The sequence below is a fragment of the Megalops cyprinoides genome, chromosome 14 (assembly GCF_013368585.1).
Source record: "Megalops cyprinoides isolate fMegCyp1 chromosome 14, fMegCyp1.pri, whole genome shotgun sequence".
In the NCBI taxonomy this organism is placed as follows: domain Eukaryota; kingdom Metazoa; phylum Chordata; class Actinopteri; order Elopiformes; family Megalopidae; genus Megalops; species Megalops cyprinoides.
The window spans coordinates 2,325,612-2,346,484 of NC_050596.1; the positions used below are offsets into that span (position 1 = coordinate 2,325,612).

A 20,873-nucleotide genomic window follows, 5' to 3' on the forward strand; every position below is an offset into this window, starting at 1 on the left:
ACATATGATCTTTGCTTGAATGAGATCATTCAGGAAATGTGGTGAATGCCTTCATTTAATATAAAATTTGAAATCTAATTTCTCATACTAAACAACAGTAAATTTGGTTTTGCTTTTTCTAGAGATAAGATTAAGATCAATCGATCTTAAGATAGATCGATTTTTATCTCACTTGATAGCGGGGGAGCTCAGGACTGTCCACAGTTGTGGGCACTGATCACAACTGTTTAAGCAAACACTTTTATTTTTAATACCTTTAAAATTAAAGTGCTAAAACACCACATGGCTCATGGGCATCTTTAAGTGAGGCTAAGAAAGACATTATCTTGAGCTTCATACACCAGCATACCATAAAAAACAGATCACCTTAAAAAAGGTGTGAGTAATGGTCAGACATGAATGAGGCTCTGTAGAATATCACAGCCACACTTTGGAGAAAATACCGGTTTTTGAGCATGGTCAGGCTAGCAGCCAGACTGGCAGGATACACCATAAATGTTATTGGTTTTGGACAGTTCTGCTAAGAAGAAGATAGCATCATCCTGAGCTCCTTAAAAACACACACAGGAACCTTTACTCAGGCAAGAAACAGTGCAAGACACTGTTAATGAATGAATAAGCACAACGAAAGGGTCACAGTCTATCTCCTTGATTGTTCCAACACTTGACCAATGACCAACTAATGAGATCACAGATTGACTGCAGTCATGTCACATGTGGTCATGGAATCTCACTGTGGAAGACAAGAATTCCACAGTTACAGTTTTTGCAGTGCAATCAGAACTTAGACAAAGGTAGGTTTGAGGTCCTCTTTAAAATTGACCTCTGGATGGTTCTGACGGCAGTAGCTTTGAAGGCTACTGAACTCACTGTCAGAGGTTTCAGAGATGGTGCTCTCCGTAGACTCATATGGCCCTGGGAGGCAGGCATTGCAGTACGGCCTGTGATAGTAGCAGTAGTTGTCTTCAGAGCTGCTAGAGTCTGAATCGGAGTAGCTGTAGGGGCCCTGGTCCTGCTCCGGCACTCCTTGAAAGCCCTCCATTTTAATGGTCGGGAGCTCTGGGTGGGATGTGGAGAAAGGTGAGATCATGCATGGCTTATGCATGTCCCATTTCAAACCGCACCTCCCCCTTCTCTGTGGGACCTGTATGGCCTCACTCTCAAACACCCTTTCCACTCCATTGCTGCCTTTTCCCAAGTCTGTACAAAGAGGCTGAGACTCCACACTGGGAGGCTCGGCCTTAGGGCTGCTGGTGCTCATGTGTCTGCCCATGTGGGAGGAAGCCTTGCCCCTGTGGCCTGTGGGGGGCACCGATCCTTGGTAATAATAAGGGGGTGTCTTCCCTCTGGAGGTGTGAAAGGGAGGCCTCCGTTTCCTCATGACGTAGGGAGAGATACTAGGGTAGAAGAAGTGGGCAGGTGATGGGGGTGACCTGAGCGATCTGGCAGAGGGCTCATTAAGGCTGGGGTTTGAAGGGCTCCTCACTTGCCTGGGTGACCTAAGGGAGGTGCTGACAGCATCCAAACAGAGGTCCTGGAGGATCTCCTGCAGCTGCTCACTGCTAACAAAGCCCGGCTTGCTCCCCGTAACTGCCACTGTCATCTGCTCTCCAGAGGGGTCCAACGGCCTGGTTTCAGTCAGGCTCAAATCAGTGGGCAGCTGAGGGGAATCTTTAGAACTTCTTGTGATAGGCACAGCAATGACCTGAGGCGGGTCCTCCGTCATGGAGTTCCCAAGCCCAGAGGAACCTGCAGGGCCAGTGATCACCTGAAGCTGTACTCGCTCAAAGTCACAGTTCACTCTCACAATGTGTGACACACACTCCAGCTTCCCCTCAGGGCTGTGTGTGACATGGTCATGTGCACCCCGTTGCAGCTGGTCTGCTGTAAGATGAGCAGAAGGAGGATCAGTTTCTGTCTCCAGCAGGGGAATAGAGGGCTCTGGCTGCAACTCCATCACCTGTGTGGTGGAGGAGTTGAGGTTGGTGGTGTTAGAGTCCATCTCTTGCTCCTCAGGGGGACTACTTGCAGACATTAGCCTCAGAAGCTTGTCCTTGGCATTTTCCACTTGCTCCTGCAAGCTGTCAATCATGGCATTTTTCTATAAAAACAGGAACATCAAGAGGCAGAGTTCAGCTCCACAGAGGTCTGAACAGCTCAGCTGTAGGACAGGAATTGAGGTCATGAAATCTCTCCTGAGGTTGCATAATCATCTATCCACCTGCCTCAGTGCTAATCTGCACCATTTGGACTGCTTTCCCATGGTCAGTGGGACAGTGGTCACACCAAATGAATATTACAATAATTTCCTAAACAGAGAATGGCGTTTATATATCAGGACAAGACAGTTAAAGAAGCAAAATTGTACTGATTCATATGCATTTTTTCAGGGGGTGAGGGTGGGCGTTTATTTTTACCTCAGCAAGGGCCTCTATCTACTCTGGCCTTACTTCAGTGAGGGCCTCTGACTACCCTGGCCTTACTTCAGCGAGGGCCTCTGACTACCCTGGCCTTACCTCAGTGAGGGCCTCTGACTACCCTGGCCTTACTTCAGTGAGAGCCTCTGTCTACCCTGGCCTTACCTCAGTGAGAAGCCTCTTCATGGAGTTGTTTTCCCCCAGCAGGTAGTATATCTCATCCTCGCTGTACATGGAGTGCAAGCTTTTGCTGGGGCTGCTGAAATACTTGGCCATCTGACTAGGGCTGGGATTTAACTCATCTTCAAACTGCTTCCACTGGGTCAGCTGGAGACACAAGGTGCAGGGCGATAGAGGGAGGGGCAGAGTAATGGCAGGGTGGGAGGAGCAAGAGGGTCAAAGACGAGGTGCAGTCAAACTGCGGAATGGCTTTCTCATTCCAGTGTTCCAGCATGCTGTGTGGTTTCCCATGTGGGCCTGTTATGAGTGCTTCCTCCCTCCAGTGCATTCCATTGTCTATACATCATCAGCCCAAAAATATTTTCTTGATTCCTACTTTCATCTCTCAAGTTAAGGAACATGCAGAGTCTAGCATTAGTCATTTATGCAACACTAGAAAAAAGTGTTCAAGAGGAAAATCATAGCTGTTAATGATCAGGCCAAGCCATATGTTTGTGATTCATAATAAACCATGGCTGGCTCATTCATCATATTTCCCACATTTGTGAAAAATTGTCTCTATATGCATTCATGTCTCTTAGATCAAATACTCCCACCTTTGAATGTGGAAGCCATGAGTTTTCCTGCAACCTGGAATCTCTTTTCCTCCAAACTCATCTGTAGTGATTTTCTCACCTCCTTCCTACAGAGAAGCACTTAATTCTTTCAGAAAAAAAATCCTAAAAAAGCTAGCTAGATAGGATGTTTGAAAATGCCAGAAATTAAGGTCTCTGTTACCACAGTCTCATTTTAAGTCCTGCACCCCCTGTTGTAATGTTATGCCCTAAAAATAGTTCAAAATAACTCAAAGAGCATTCTTTGCTTCCCCATGGTTTTTCCGTTAGTGATGGATACTTGAGGTGAGACAAGTCCACTTTTTCCCAAAGTTATTCTTCAGTGCTGGTGTGTTGTATTTTTCTACCACCTTGTCTAATTTTCATACTGTAGCAATATTTAACATATTTATTTTCATTTGTTGGCAAATTTGGTATAATTAGACAGAGAATGTGGCAATGTTTTCAACATTGCCAAAAAAAATGCACATCTCCACAGAAAGCCTTAAATATTATTTAAAAGAGGATAAACATAGTTACATTTTATTGTTTTTCACTTTGATACTCATAAAATAATAATAATTATTACCAGGCAGTGAATTTTAATCAAATGTAGCCTGCACTGCCCATAATAATAAACTTTATAATAAATATATTGTAATAATATTATAATATAATAATATTATTATAATAATAAACTTTCAACATATAATATTTTGTACTGCAACAAATTGGATTGTACTGCAACCGTGTAGGAAAGACAAACAGGCAGCAGAGCAGATATACTAAATGTTCTCAGTAGTCAATACCAGAAAAAGCTTTTCCTCACACAATAAGGTGCCAGAACTTATTTAGTAACACAATAGGCATACAAGTATTAAATATTGAGAAAAGAGAGGCCAATTCTTGGCCTTAGTCTTAATAACCCCTTAACTGGGATTTCTGACTGCAGGATACTCAGAGGAGAGAATGCTAATTTGCAGATGAGGTCCTTGCTTGTGTAGTCTGACACCAGGATAAGCAAGTGTAAACTTGGGTTCAACCAGGAAGGCATAGTTGTGGCTGGTTGATGAATACACTGACATTTTCAAAAACCAAATTGTGCAAGCAGTTAGTGCTGGCATTCCAACAGTACTCTATGTAACTGACTGCATCCATAAGACACTGATACTCCACCATTCAATAACCATGCAGAGACCCAAAACTAGAGACAAACTAGCCAGGATGATTCATCGACAGAAGCAGCACTTCATTTGTAAACTTTAGGAGAACGACAATGTAAGTCTGTGAGTTTGGTGAGAAAAACATAGAGCAGCCATTGTTATCGCCCATTCAGTGTATGCATTTATTTTAGATTTATTTAGTGTATTCTTGATGCTTTCAGGCCATATTCATGGCCGTTTTTCTATTGATCACTTTGCTAAAGGTTCCCATCCTAAAACCTACACCGTTAGAGCCAGACAGAGCTCAACATCCCTGCATGATGGGCTGCTAGTAGTGCTAAAGCGATTTACTTTGATAGTTTACCATTTTCTTAATTTACATAACTCATTTTAGGGAAATACCCTGCTAAACTGAGAACATATGTATTTGCACAAAACACACAGTAAATTCCACCCTCTACTGTCTCTTTTAGTAAGTTCTCCACAGTATTTACAAAAATTATAGTAGGAGGAAATACTACACTACAGTGGTCTCAGACTATAGTAATTTACCACTGACATTAGATTGCAGTTATATAAACACTTTCATCTTTTCAAACTCCCTGTAATGAACTTTCCTAGAAAGTAGGAGCCAGCCTAGTTTCAACTCGGTACTACAGCATACACCATGCAGAGAGGCCAGTAACCACTGTTCAGTGTTGGGGAGTAGTGAACTACATGTAATTAAACTAGTAGTTTAACTACATTTTGCAGTAGCTTGCTGGTAGTTCAACTACATTCATATCTGCATATTGATTCAAGTAGTTAAATTACTTTTTTTGCCATTTTTTGTGTAGTTCACTACTGAAACTACAAACAGTTTTGGGTCATAAAAAGCTAACATTCCTTGCACATTCCCATGAATAATGGGGTATTTTATTTTTTTGGTTTATGTATGACCTGTGAGCAAGTGGGCAGTTTTTGCAATAAACTCAACTGAGTGGCATTTTTTTGCTGGCATGTGACTTTTTTGTATTATATTTTGTTATAATTTCATATCACATGTACATTGTCAATTTGATATTTTTTTTCACAAAGTAGTTTGAACTTTTTCTAAGTAGCTTTAGTTAACCAAACTAGATTTCTCCCTAGGGTAGCTTTGCTGTAGTTCTACTTCTTCCAGTGTGAAGTAATTGGTAGCTTGCTAAGCTATGCTTTCAAAGTAGCTTCCCCAACACTGCCACTCTAGGTCATGCTGATACCTGGCTAAAACCAACTCTGTAAACCATGACTATGCCACAGCTCAGTACTGACTTATTGTATATGGCAGCCCTGGTCTTCTACAGCACATGAGAAGACAGTGTTAGCCATAGTCAGCCCCCACCTGTGGCACAAACAGCAGGCAGTTGATGGCGAGTGTGCAGCTGAAGATGGCTCCCGTGATAACGCTGTAGACCACATTGGGCCAGGCATGCAGGAGCTTTGAGATGGGGACAATGACCGACGCAGACAGGGTTACCAAACAGACGGCTGCCATGATGGTAGGGGACTGGTTAACTGGAGGGGAGCTGACATTGCTGGTGAGACCAGCCAAGTACGTCCCATAGAAGAGCAAGCTGCCCTGGGGATGAAGACAAAAAGGTAACAGGGGAGCAGGTGATAAAAGGAAATACTGACAGTTATAACAAGGTGTGTGATAGAGAAAATACATTCTGCAGATTTCAGCAGGCCTTAGAAAACAGTGGATGGTTTGAAAATGCTGGTGAAAGCTGAGGCTGAATGTCATTGGTTTTTAACAATAAAGGCTAAAGAAAAAACCATTTGCCCTTCTCCAAGAGTAGGTGAAATCTCTACACCAAGGGATACCACATGGTACTGGTCAGTGACACACACAAGGTGAGTGGACATGGTTTAGGATGAATGGGGAAAAACAGGTAAATGTGAAAATGTAAAAATACAAAAATGCACCAAGTTTCACTATTGATATCTCTGACATCCTTAGTATAACGTGAATATGAACATTACATGAACATAGAGTTTGGTTGCCCTTAAAATTGTGACTACAAGGTAGCATAGCACGGAGATTTATCAAAATCAGCGGTGCAGTATCACAGGTTAATCCTCAGTGTAGAAATGCTGATTTTAACAACCAGTGACTGTAACAGCAGGATGCTCAGAAATGGGCTGCCATTCACCAGTAGAACAGGGAGCAGCAGACCTGCATGGAGGTATGTGTGTGACAGAGTGAATGAGTGTGTGTGTGTGGGTGTGTGTGACAGAGTGAATGAGAGGGACTGTGTGTGTGTGTGTGAAACAGAGTGAGTGAGACTGTGTGTGGCAGAGTGAAAGAGACTCTGTGTGTGAAAACATGTGACAGAGCAGTTAGCCCAGTGAATGATGAGGATTTACCTTCAACGTAGAGAGGAGGATGACCCAGATGTCTGAGTAGGACGAGGAGCAGGAGTCCAGCTGGGACAGAGAGTATGAGACGTCCCGCTCCACCACCTGAGACAGAAAACACCCACAAATCAAGAGGAAGATGGGATAAATATCCTTCTTCACAGGCTATTCTGGACCCAACATAGCCTTTGTCTGTGGGATACCTTTGCCACTCCACAGGGGGCAGTGTGGCACAGTGCTTAGCAAACAAGACTTGTTACCAGCTCAGGGGCTGCAAGATTGAGTCCGGGCTGTCCTAGCTGTATGAATATGTCAGCTCTGGTGGCACTGGACAAATCTGTCTGTTGAGTAAAGCTGTCTGCTTTATGTACTGTGACATAAAGGTGCATTTTTCACTGCCTTACCTTCACCACAGCCCCAATGGACCTTGCACACTGAACTGGGTCAGTCAGGCTCCAGATGGCCAGAACCAGAATGTCCACCAGAATCAGCAGTGCTACCAGACCCATCAGCTGGATGTCTCTGATGATCTGAAGAGAGAGAAATACTCATCAACAGGGAACCAGATCAGAGCGCACACACACTAACAATTACATTTACATTTATTCATTTGGAAGACGCTTTTATCCAAAGTGAGGAAGAGTACAACACAAGCAAAAAACCATAAGGACCCTAACACAGAGACACTCACAATCACCCACACACACACAAACTCTCACTGGTAATGGCACCATATTACACCCCTTTAAAGAGCTGCCCTTTTGAACCCGTCTTGTAACCCTTATGGATGTCTGAGTGTTAAATATTCATACTTGTCTGACTAAATAGTAGAAAAATGGGAAAACAAGTGTTTTTATTTAAAAACAATGAGGTTAGAAATCTATTACTCATGGAGCTTCCTGCTGCCTCAGTAAAGCAGCCTATTTTCTAGGGCTGTCCCGAATACCATTTTTTGGGATCCGGAGCTTCGGTAGTAATCAACAGCGAATATACATAGCTTCGGCCGGGGGTGGGGAGGTGGGGGGGATGCTGAGCATGACTAGGGAAGGACTCAGCCAGACATTTCTCTTTTTCTTTCTGAGATGGACGGCATAGCACTGCAACACGTATCTTTCGGTTTAGTTAAAGGCATTAATTTTTTAAGGATTCCGTTATTCTACAGTATTCTTGTTTGTACTGTTATTTGTTAACAAAAAACATTTTCATGCATGTTTGTAACACCGAGGGGTTTGGTATGCACTTTTTGTGACATAATAACAGGTTGTGATAATTTTTCTTATCATGGATAAATTATAGACCTACATAAATGCCCATAATAGGCTCCAAAACCGAGACAAGGCCTGACAAAGCACTGTGAAACAGAAGCACAGAAACAGCATAGTAGTGCTGGGCGGTATGACCACAAATTTGTATCACAGTATTTTTTAAGATTCTGCCAGTTTCACGGTATATCATGGTTTTTATTTTTTTGCATGACTGGGCCTTTATATACTGTTGGTTTGTGGCTTATTCTACTGTCAGGAGTACATAGACTATAAAAAACATTTTAATTTCATCATGTATTTAATGAAGGCTTTGATTACCATAGGGTTTGCTTGACCCCACAAAATGACACAATATATGAAGGAATCAGTATGTATGAAACAGTTGCAGAATGTAAACAATTTTTATTGTGCAAACTGCAATGCAGTAAAAATAGAGCTAAAAAAAACAGATATGCCAACAACTTTAACATTGCCTCCTTTTCAAAACAAAATATTTAAGATAGTTCTATAAACACTATAAACTGACCTAAAATACTCAAAGTGTTTAAGTATTCAAAGAGATGTTTCTCAAACGTTCTATTGCACAAGTAAGAAACAAGCTTAATTCACAATACGTTATCCTTCAAGCTAATTAAGCTTCTCAAACCTCTCCTGGCGGCCCACTGTCCTGCGTATCGTCTATCTATCCTTGCTGCTTGATTAAATCAGGTGTGCTCAGCTAATCAGAAGTGCCACTGATGAGTTCAGACAGGTGAGTAGAGCATTGATAGACAAGATATGCAGGACAGTAGGCTGCTAGGAGTAGGATTGAGAAACACTGAGCTAAGGTATTCAAGTATTAAAATGGCTGTTGATCAGTCACAATTTCCTTGGTTCTCCATTTACCAAATAAAACATTCCAACTCCGGTCTCACTTTCTTCATCCTAGATCTCGGTTTTCTGTTCTTTAATCTACCGTAACGACAGCCTCTCCCAGCTATTAATAGACTGTCATGCTACCTGGCTGGCTAATTAGCGAGCTGTACCCAGTATGCCGTTCAGCGGTGTAGCAGAAACACTTTAAATCTATCATTATTTTCAACCTGTTCCCCTTTATCCTCCTTGAGTAACAATAAACAAATAATTCACAGAATAATCGACACCAAATCGTAGTTTGTGTGCTATTACGATAGCTACAGCATGAGATTGCAAATGGAAATTTGAATAATTAAGTGGCAAGTAATCCCAAAGCATCTTAAATGTTTCACAATATAGCTTTCTTATGTTACAAAATTCAAATTACAAAACGGAGCTTAATTGAGTTAAATTGATTTAAATTACTGAGAATAAGCTTTTAGGTTAGGTTAAGTGCAATGAACAATAACGTTTAGAACACAGACCTCGCAAAAGCTGTGATGTGTCATGAGCATCCTTGTTAATTAAACAATCTCACGTTGTAGCTTTCGCAAGCACACAAACTACAGACAATCTGCGCTGTTTCACGAGCATATTCATTTACTCTGTTTACGCAATTGGTGTCGATTATTCTGTGAATTATTTGTTTTATTGTTAATCTAGGAGGATAAAGAGGAACAGGTTGAAAGTAATGATAGATTTAAAGGTAATGTTTCAGCTTCCCCTGTTTCCAGCTCACCAGCCGCCACTGGTTAATGGGGGTCCCCCTAAATACGCTCCATAGCGCTTCTAGTGGCGAACAATATTGTATAATTTGCTGCCTATTGAAACATTAGAGCTGTTGTTTCAGATTCATTTGTGAAACGTTAGAGCTGTTGTTTCAGCTATGCTACGGTATGGCGGTATATGAAAAATTCATACCGTATGGGCAATTAAAACCGGTATACCGCCCAGTGTAGCAGAGCTGAAGTGATTAGCTCGTGTGAGTCCTGCGTAAAGCCTTTGGTAGCGGGTAGCAGGTAGCCGAGTGGTTGCAGCGGCTACGTCACTCCCCCTGAGACCTGGTTAAGTAGCGTTGTCGCCGACAGGCTAACGGCAATTTGCCTTTAGCTCAACTGGCAACGACGCTGGCTTTAAGGGGTTGACAGCGAGCAGTAAGAACCTCAGTTCGAAACTCGCTCGCTCGCCGACCCACGTAACATCACATTAAAACACAACGCAAGAGACCACCCGTTACACCAGCACTACAGCATAGGCTATTAGTTCAAACAAATTTAAGATTTGAGATTTATATGTATAAGATTTATATTTATTCATAACTTCTTTATTGTCATTTCTCAGTACTTGCATACATTGAAACAAAATCTGTCCTCTGCATTTAACCCATCCTATACACTCATTGCTGTCACTGCTTACGGAGCTGCGGTATTTAAAAATGGTCTCACGCCCTGGAAGCAGAGAGAAGCATGGCATCGCTGCAGCTAGCATCCTCCCAGGGTGACAAACTTAGCTAGGGCTCGGTGGAAACCATTACGCCCTCTGTTCGAGTCCCAAAGTAGGAACTAGGCAATCGGCGGCTGCTTTTTATTTCCCATCACCTTGACGTTCACTGCTGTGAGTGAGAGGGATGTCAGGCGCCCAAGCTGAGATGGCATATATTTCCATATTTTAACAGTGCAATTAAAAAGTATAACAAGAATGTGCTGACAAAATGTATTTTGCTGTGTGCCTTTATTGATGCCCTACATTTAGCAAAAAAAAAAAATCTTAATATCCGAATCCCAAAATTGAAAATCGAATGCCTATCCAGCAAACAAATATCGGAATAGTCGAATATTCGGGTCCAGCTCTACTAATTTCCCTCCCCAATCTCCAGTCTTTTCATTTCTCCTCATTCATTTGTGCCTCTCTTGTCAGACAAGATTAATTTTATGCAATCTGGCGACAGAGTGAAATGGCATGCAAGATTCCTCTTAGTCCCTGCACTGGGGACTAACCTCCATGCTGTCTCAGCAGTGCTGCAGAGGTGATGCATATTTCAGCTTTGTCATAGGAATGCAGTGAGACATCAACTGTGTATACTTCCACAGACACTGTTGTTAGCGCTGACAGTGAACAGGAAAATGTTCAACAGTATTAGAAAAATATAGCTGTTAATCCCAGCATCCTTTTTCAGGCAACACAAGATGTTTTTGTAGGTTTTTCCTGTGGGATGTTATCCAAACACAAAATTTGGAAACAGACAGTCCTGTAATAAGCTGATGGCCTCTAGGAGGAGCTGTCAGTTCAATGGGCTGATTTCTTTTACATAAATAAATTTTGTTCTTGCCTGTGCATTAATCAGAGGGCACAAGGCTTAAGCAGAACCCACATGCCAGCTGTAGTAGTTTCTACCATATTACTTTACCTGGGCTCTGTGATTATTAGCCCATATTAAGCCTGTTTACCAGACTTCAGTAAGTCTATTTACCTGGTCTCAATTGGTCTATCAGACCTCAGTGGGTCTATTTATCAGGCCTCAATGAGTCTGTTTACCAGGCCTCAGTGAGTCTGTTTACCGGGTGTCAGTGGGTGTGTTTAACAGACCTGAATGAGTCTGTTTACAAGGCCTCAGTTAGTCTATTTATCAGGCCTGAGTGAGTGTGTTTACTGGGTGTCAGTGTGTGTCCTCACATTAGGCGATCCATACCGTTCCCGAGCACGTTTGACCCCCAAAGTCCAGTTCGTTTGATTAGTGTGATCGCTCCGCTTGAAGAGGTGAGCTCGGGCACTGTTCAGTTGGATTCGGGCACGGTATGCATCTAGTGTGATCGCTAACCGTGCCCGAGCACGGAACTCGAACATGACATCAATGATGCGACTGTCCCATTTAACAAATATATCTGTTATAGCAACAGTTAGATGGATATCTGTTAGTTACACTCCCATTCAGAATAAATCCTTTAAACCATCATTTGATTAGCTAGCTGACTTCCTTAAATGTTGGAATTACAGAGACGTGGCTTGGTCCAGGGGATGGGGATGAGTACAACGTAGAGGGATACAAGCTACTAAGAAAAGATAGAATCAATAGAAGAGGAGGAGGCGTTGCTCTCTATGTAAAGGATAATCTTAATACTCAGGAAATACCAGGAATGGAGTCCCTTGGTGTTAGTGAAGACTTATGGATTAAGATATTGGGGGAAAATCAAAAAGGCCTGAATGTTGGAGTATGCTATAGGCCACCAGCCTCAGATAGCAATGTCAGTAGTACTCTCTTTGATAACATTAAACTTGCATGTCAGGAGGGTGAGACAATAGTAATGGGGGACTTCAATTACCCTTCAATTAATTGGGAAGCTGTGTCAGGTCAAGGTAAATGTGAGGAAGAGTTTTTGGATGTTGTAAATGACTGTTTTTTGATACAGTCTGTTACTCAACCCACGAGAGAGAACACAATCCTAGATCTGGTTCTGTGTAATAATCCTGATAGAATCGGCAGTATTGGGGTAGGGGAAGCACTCAGTACAAGTGACCATAGTTCAATTACATTTGAAGTTTTTTGGCAAGTCAAGTCTGCATTCTCCAATGCTAGAGTATTCAACTTTAGGCAAGCTGACTTTATTAAGATGCGTGATTATACAAGGAATATAAACTGGGTACCTCTTCTAGGTGGTAAAACTGTCAAAGAAATGTGGTGCATATTTAAAACGATTATTTTGGATGTACAGCGTAAATTCATTCCGCAAGTGAGAAAAGGAAAACTGAAAAAGAAGCATCCACAGTGGATGAATAAGTCACTGCGGAACAGTTTAACACAAAAAAGGAAATTATTTAGAAAATATAAGTTGGAGAGCTCAGATAGAAATAAGATTGAATACAGTAATATGCGAGCTCAAGTTAAGAAAAAAATAAGGGAAGCCAAAAGATGTTATGAAAGACAAATTGCACTAGATGCAAAGAGCAACTCTAAACGTTTTTTTCAATATTATGGTCAAAAAAGGATAGTTAAGGATGAAATAAGAGGTATAAAAAATAAGGATGGGGTTATGGTTTACGATAACAAAGCTATTGCTGATACACTAAACAGTTACTTTGTGGAGAGTTTCACTAGTGAAGTGTTTTTGCATATTCCTTCAGGTGCAGTCAGTTCTCAGAGACTTATAGAGGAAATTGATTTAAATGATGCAGAAGTACTAGATAAACTTCAAAAACTTAAAACAAATAAGGCAGCAGGCCCTGATGGAATATATCCAAGAGTTCTCAGAGAACTAGCAGAGGTGGTTTACAAGCCTCTGACAGTTATTTTTAAGCAATCCCTTAAAACTGGAGAAATACCAGATGACTGGAAACATGGCAGTGTAGTACCTATCTACAAGAAAGGAGACCGGACTGAACCAGGAAATTATAGGCCTGTCAGCTTAACTTGTATCACATGCAAAATAATGGAATCCATCATTAGGGATAATTTGCAATTATCCCTGGAATGAAATGGTGTTCTAAGTGATAGCCAACACGGTTTTCGCAGAGGGAGGTCATGCTTAACAAACCTCCTGGACTTCTTTGAGGAAGCTACAGCATGTCTGGACTCAAACCAGGCTTATGATATTATCTATTTGGACTTTCAAAAGGCATTTGACAAAGTTCCGCACGAGAGACTCATATTGAAAATGACATCTGCGGGAATTACAGGAGCCATCACCGAGTGGGTTCGAAGTTGGCTGTCTAATAGAAAGCAGACTGTAACTGTGGGAGGAATTGTATCGGAGCAGGGTCCTGTACGAAGTGGAGTCCCGCAGGGATCGGTGTTGGGGCCTTTGCTATTTCTTATATACATAAATGAACTTGATGCAAAGGTTAGAAGTAAAATAGTAAAATTTGCAGATGACACAAAACTAGGGGGTCTAGCCAACAGTATAGAATCAACTAAAATAATACAGGAAGACCTAAACAGCATCCAAAAGTGGGCAGATACCTGGCAGATGACTTTCAATTTAGATAAATGTAAAATCTTGCATGTAGGAAATAAGAACCTTAAACAAGACTACTTCATGGGTGGAAAAAAACTAGAATGTGCTCATTTTGAAAAGGACTTGGGAGTAATGGTTGACCCAAGCTTAACAGGATCTAGGCAGTGTGCTGTAGCAGTAAAAAAGGCCAACAGGATGCTGGGATATATAGCCAAAACTATTGAGTATAAATCTAAAGAGGTTATATTAAAATTATACAATGCCTTAGTCAGACCGCACCTGGAATACTGTGTGCAGTTCTGGGCACCGCACTATAAAAAAGATACTGAAGCTTTAGAAAAGGTTCAAAGAAGGGCAACTAAATTAGTTCCTGGCATGAAATATAAATGCTATGAGGAAAGACTCAAGTCACTTAACCTATTTAGATTAAGCGAGAGGAGGCTTAGGGGTGATTTAATTGAGGTATTTAAATTTATAAAAGGAATCAATAAGGTTAACTATAATAGATTCTTTAGGGTGAGTTCAGTCTGTAAAACAAGAGGACATAAATGGAAACTAGTTAAGAGTAAGTTCCGCACTGATGTAAGGAAATATTATTTTACACAAAGAGTTATCAATACATGGAATAAGTTGCCAGGTCATGTAGTTGAGGCAGAGACCCTTGCTGTGTTCAAGTCCAGACTTGATGCAGTTTTGGATACTCTTTAATTAAGAAATGGCGAGCTTAGTTGGGCCGAATGGCCTGTTCTCGTCATCATATGTTCTTATGTTCTAAATATAACAAAATGGCTACCTCCAAAATGATCTTTGATTGGTTAGTTCTGTAGATCTATACATAAAAATAACTCTGTGGATCCCCACATTAGCTTGATTACTAGCAAGCGAAATAAAACTAACCATACTTTACGTGGCCATGTAAGCATTGCTGTTGTCAGGGGCTTAGTCAGAGTATCACAAATGAAGCTGCCAGCCTGTTTAAGTAGCTAGTCTTCAACAATCATTCAGATAGGTAGCCTGTTAGCTAACTAGCTATGTTTGTCAAATATATCGCTAGATAGCTAACGTTAGTCCCCCAGACAGTTAGCATCGATTGTGCAATGCAGCGATTTTCAGTTAATCATACTGAACGTATAAGAAGATTTTTACGGAGGCAGCTGACGGTGAGTGAGGAATTTGGAGCTTTACTCGCCGACTACAGTTCACGTTCATCAAAGGTGAGAACCAGACCCGTTATTAACCAAAAAAACGACTAAAAAGCGCCTAAAGACTCCAAATAAGCCACAAAGTAAGTACAACCACGAGCTCCATTGTGCTGTGCGAGAGCGCTTTTCAACACAAAAAAGTCGCATCGTGATGACGTAGGCGTGCTTTGGCCAGGAATATTAAAAGCCTAATGTGAGCGCAGTTCAGCGGTAGAGTGGGGAGGGGGGACGATCGTGTTTGGGCAAGGTACAAGGCAACCGGGCCAAGTGTGAGTATGCCCGGTGAGTCTGTTTACCAGGCCTCTGCAAGTAATTTTACCAGACCACAGTAAAGTCCACCAAGTCTTAAAAGGAGACACTTATAGGCACTTGCAAGGCTTATTTGAGTTGCTGAGCTTATTTCGTGCCATGCAGGGGCGGAGCCGATGGCTCATTACAGAGGGGGCGAGGACCTGTAGTGCAAAGCCATGTAGAGAGAGAGTCGCGTCAACTCCGTTCGCTCCAATGGACCATTTTTACAGCAATGACGGATCGTGGAGCCTCTCAATAGTTCCCGGAAGTTAGCAGCAAATTCTAGCAACGCAGTAAAGTTGCAGCAGAATAGACCGTTTGTGATGCACTTTTAAAGCGTAAGATGTTTAAAGAATCAGATTGCATATTATCAGCACATCTGAATCAAATTAACATGTGCATTAAAGCATGTTAGTGGATTATCCCCCACTAAATTAGTAGATTTAGGGAACGTTAAATAACAGATTACGCTATGTACAAAGTTAGCAGCATAATATTAACCATGAACAGCCTATTATGATTACCTCACATATTTTTTGTTGTTGTAATCTTTAGTGATAGTAATATTGCTTCTGCTGACTTGAGTCAACCATTTTTCTCTTCTTCGTGTCAGTGGGGAAACCGTACATTCGTAGCCTACTCCTTTCTCCGAGCGATTGGAGCATCCCCATGCAGCACAGAAAACCATGGTGGAGACTATATACAAGGACAACACGGAGGAAAGGGCACAAACTGCTTGACATGCTATTCATCTTTCTGAGTTTATTAGAGATATATTTAAAGAATTCATGACAATCATTGATAGTCACATGTCGGTCTTATTCTGTCCTATCTGAAAATCATAAAGATTACATTAGACATTAAGACTAAGATACTTGGGCCCTCAGTTACCTTGGGATTACAGAAACCACCACGAATTAAAGAAATGTTAGAAAATTAATCTGATCTGAATTTTGAAACATTCCTTCCCTTCCCCTCCCTCTAAATATATGAATAAACATGAATAAACATTAGGATATGATTGCTCTTGACTACCATACAGGTTTAAGAACATAATAATAATAATAATAATAATAATAATAAACAATTCAAAACAATAAACAACAGCAACACGCTCTTTAACCGAGGTAACGTTAGCCTAAAATACAGTGGCGGCTGGTGAGCTGGAAACAGGGGGAGCTGAAACTTTACCTTTAAATCTATCATTACTTTCAACCTGTTCCCCTTTATCTTCCTTAGTAATAAAACAAATTCACAGAATAATTGACACGAATCGCGTAGACGGAGTAAATGAGTATGCTGGCGAAACAGCGCAGATTGTAGTTTGTGTGCTTGCGAAAGCTACAAAATGTGAGATTGTTTAATTAACAAGGATGGCATTTATCGATTTAAATTACGTTAAATGCTCATGACACATCACAGCTTTTTTGAGGTCTGTGTTCTAAACGTTATTGTTCATTGCACTCAGCCTAACCTAAAAGTTTATTCTCAGTAATTTAAATCGATTTAACTAAATTTAGCTCCGTTTTGTAATTTGAATTTTGTAACATAAGAAAGCTATAATGTGAAACATTTAAGAGAAAGCTTTGGGATTACTTGCCACTTAATTGTTCAAATTGCCATCCTTGTTAATAAAAACAACCTCATGCTGTAGCTTTCGCAATAGCGCACAAACTACAGACAATCTGCGCTGTTTCGCGAACGTAATCATTTACTCTATTTACGCACTGGTGTCAATTATTCTGTGAATTATTTGTTTTATTGTTAATCAAGGAGGGTAAAGGGGAACAGGTTGAAAGTAATGATAGATTTAAAGGTAAAGTTTCAGCTTCCCCTGTTTCCAGCTCACCAGCCGCCACTGCTAAAATATGTCAAGAAAGCAGGTAACGCTACCTGTTCACACTAATCCTCAAATAGTACCGAATTTTACTTAAAAAAAAAAACATGTAACTACATACACATGTCGATGTGCTACATAAATACTGTAAATCAATGTATTTATTGACTACTAGGCCTAATTACCAAAAATCGCAGTTCTGTCTCTCTGTATTTACGCATTCAAATTGCCCGCGAAGAACTTCCTGGAACTATCTGAAGTCTACGTGAATCACGTGACGATCAAGCATTTTGGACTTCCGTTGACGCGACACTCTCTCGACATGGCTCTGCTGTAATGGGGCCTCATACAGCCAATAGAGGTTATGCACATGACGTCACACTGCAGGTTACACCCACTGAATGGCAGCCTTACCGTTCAGCTTGAATGCCGGAAAAACACAAAAAACACATCTAAAATGGGAAAGAGCGCTTTCCTCTCCATTGACGCCCATTAGCCTATAGGCTAAGGAAAAGGCTTGAGGTGGCTTAATGTTCCGAAATAGCGTCCAATAATCACTATCTCTTGATAGGAGATAGTGTTTATGACATGTGAGATGTCAGACAAATTTGGTGATCATTGATCACTGTTTTGGGACATTAAGCCACATTAAACTTTTTCCTTATAATGGGCGTCAATGGAGAGGAAATTGCTTAATGTAAAAACATTCATACTCATAGGATTTTGGTTTTGATTTTTTGACAGGTGGAAGTGTTTATGACAAGAGATGGGCGAAAGAAATTTGGTGATCATTTATCGCAGTTTTGGAACATTATGCCACGTTAAGCGTTTTAGAATGTCCCGGCTTGTATGCCTTCAGGCTTTGCTTTGTGTATTTCCTCGGTGTCGAAATCAGGTAGGCCTACATATAAATGTCAGGAAACCCGTCAGTGCATAACCTCTATTATAGGCTGTATGGAGATGCAAGACAGATCCAAGGGGAAATTTACGGAGACGGAGGGGCGGAACAGAAAGAAATGTGGATTACAATGAGGTGTGCTATTTCTTGTGGACCATTTTTAAATACCACGGCTCCGTCAGCAGTGACAGCGATGGGAATAAAACAAGACAGCTGGTGATCGCCTAGTTCCTACTTTGGGACTCGAACAGAGGGCGTATTTTTTCTGTTTGTACACTTACACAAGGATATTGGACAGCGAATAAAGTTTTCTGTAACTTTATTGCGTCTCTGCTCACTCAAAATAAATATCGCGGTGAGAAACTTAGCTAGAGGCACAGGCGTTATTTATAGGTGGGATGGGTGGGACATGTCCCATCCAACATTAAAGACGGTGGTGATCGTCCCCAACCCCCCCCCCCAATATTTTCCTATAAAAGATGAATGAATGCCAGCAAATATAGATAAATCAGTGACTTATACGGCTCTGGTTCTAACCAAACATTCTTAAGTTCATCAACTAACAGGCTTTTCACACTGCACTTAGCCCAGGGCTAAGAGCATTCTTAGAACCTTCTTAGCCCCAGGCTAAGTGAGCTGTTAGCCCCTGGCTAAGAAAGCTTTCACACTGGCACAATCCTAGCATATTCCAAAGTGGGCTAACCCTGGGGCTTGTTGGCCCTGCTCTGGAGCAGGGTTAGCCCCGAGTTTGGGGGGTTATCCCCTGAAAATCGACTGAACACGGGGCTAAAAGGTGCCAGTGTGAAACGGGGCTAAAGTAAACAATGGACCTTGCATCACGTTTTTGTTGTCCAATCACACTTCTTCGCACGTCATTACAGTACACACATGCTTTATGTTAACGTTGTAACTAATACTAACCGAAACCAGCAACATTCAGATGTTAAAAGTAGCTACCTAGTGTAACGGGGTTAATCAGTTCACATATTTAATGTCAAGTCCTGCAAAAACGGGTTCAGCGACTTTTATTTTGTATTCATTATGTGCTGTACGAAATGGATTGTGAGTAATCTGCAGCAGGAAGAGAGACTGCTGCGGGTAGGTCAGGCAAATAGCGGGTCCACAAGAAAAGTTAGCCTATTAAAATCATATTATTATCATATGACATGTTCTGTATATCGTACGCTAGATGTAATATGCATAAACTGCACTAGAAATTGCGTTTTTGCGAACATTTAAATTTTATTTACGTTTGTTTTGTCAATTGAACGCGGAGCACGCTTTCATGACGAAAATTTTAATATGATATAATTACATAGAGTAGGGGAGAACGGGTTGGTTGTCACATTTTTTACTTACATCTGAATCCCTCAAAAACTGTACCCTTAAGAGATTCCCTTTCAATGTATAACGGAAGCCTAAAGTCTCAGGTAAGCAAGGAGTGACCTTACTGTCCTTAGTCTTATTCTGTCCAAAAGGTGTGGATCGTTAAATACATCTTGTGCACTTGTGACAACCATCCCCATCATGGGGTTGGTAGTGACAACCTATGGGGTTGGTTGTCCCAATGTTATTTTAATGGGGAAAGATAAAAAATGGAGTCAATCTTAAAAATTAATTTTAAAAGTTTAATTTCATTGAAATCCATCAATGTAGCACATCTCCTGTATCAGGGGAACTTAAACAGTATAAATCATTCTGATAAATGTATTTTATCCTTATATGCAACATAAAGAACAATACAAAGAACAATAATATTTCATTTAATTATATTTAATATTTAATGTAAAACTCCTAATCATTAACTAATCATTAACTTCTACTACCTATGTCCCTATGTCAGTCACTCTCACATTCAGATTCACAATTCTGACAAATATACACTGGCTGTCCAGGTGTGCAGTCCTTGTGTGCCCACTGCTTGCACAGGATGCATTGCAGCCATGTCCCCTTGGGGTGGCTATTTGAGAAGGGCTCCACATGTGACAACTAACCCCAAAGAGAATTTGACAAGCAACCCCCACTGGAGTTTTTGGCTAACAGCAAAGCTAAAAACCACATTTTGTAGCGTAGCTAAGAAAAAAATATCTGAATTGTAGCTCTGCCTTCACACTTTTTAATGGTAATAACTGTTTTATTATAAATTGCTTTAGCATTTCAATAAAAGTTTCTTATTCACAAATTCAGAGTATCATAGCTCTTCTTTCATGTGCCTAGAGAAACACTGTGGCTGAAACAATTGCGAAACACCCACAATGAACAATGGCAAGGATTTTCCAACCATCAGCAGCCATTAGTCCTCCAGCCTTTCATAGTCAATTGCATACTGGGATAGCTTGTCTGTCACAGCTGGGTAGGTGAGAATGACAGCAGAAGAGAAAAGGGCTGATTTCACAGAAGTGTGGTTTGCAAAGTCATGATGTTCTATTGAGCATTACGGCCAAAATATTTGGTCAATCTTGGCAAGTGATGCTTCATTTTGTAGGTCTGAATCAGTACTTTATTATCTTCGATAATAAAGTAAAGATTATCGATGTATCGATGTTTAAGAAATTAGAAGACATATACTGAAGACCTGGATATTTACATTTTGATATGAAAAACACTAAAAGTCCTCTCACCTCAATGTCAAATGTCTTGCTGCTTGGATGTCTTAGTAGGTGACCTTTGACCCAAATTCTGAAAATTTTAATTTCAAAATTTTTTAACAGCACCCTGTACAGACCGAGATCTAATGACTGTGACAACCAACCCATGTGACAACCAACCCCATTCTCCCCTACATTGAACAATACATTTATATAT

At 41.0% G+C, this 20,873-nt stretch overlaps 1 protein-coding gene across 1 annotated transcript in view; it reads right to left on the minus strand.

Annotated features, from left to right (window-relative positions):
- Window positions 1-784: 784 nt before the first annotated feature.
- gpr156 (G protein-coupled receptor 156) overlaps window positions 785-20,873 on the minus strand; it is a 36,947-nt gene continuing 16,858 nt past the window's right edge. The window contains exons 6-10 of the mRNA XM_036545493.1: window positions 7,137-7,262; window positions 6,742-6,837; window positions 5,717-5,953; window positions 2,583-2,744; window positions 785-2,101 (exon numbers count right to left, since the gene is read on the minus strand). Of these exons, the coding sequence (XP_036401386.1) occupies window positions 785-2,101; window positions 2,583-2,744; window positions 5,717-5,953; window positions 6,742-6,837; window positions 7,137-7,262 (1,938 nt within the window). The remainder of the gene's footprint in view (window positions 2,102-2,582; window positions 2,745-5,716; window positions 5,954-6,741; window positions 6,838-7,136; window positions 7,263-20,873) is intronic.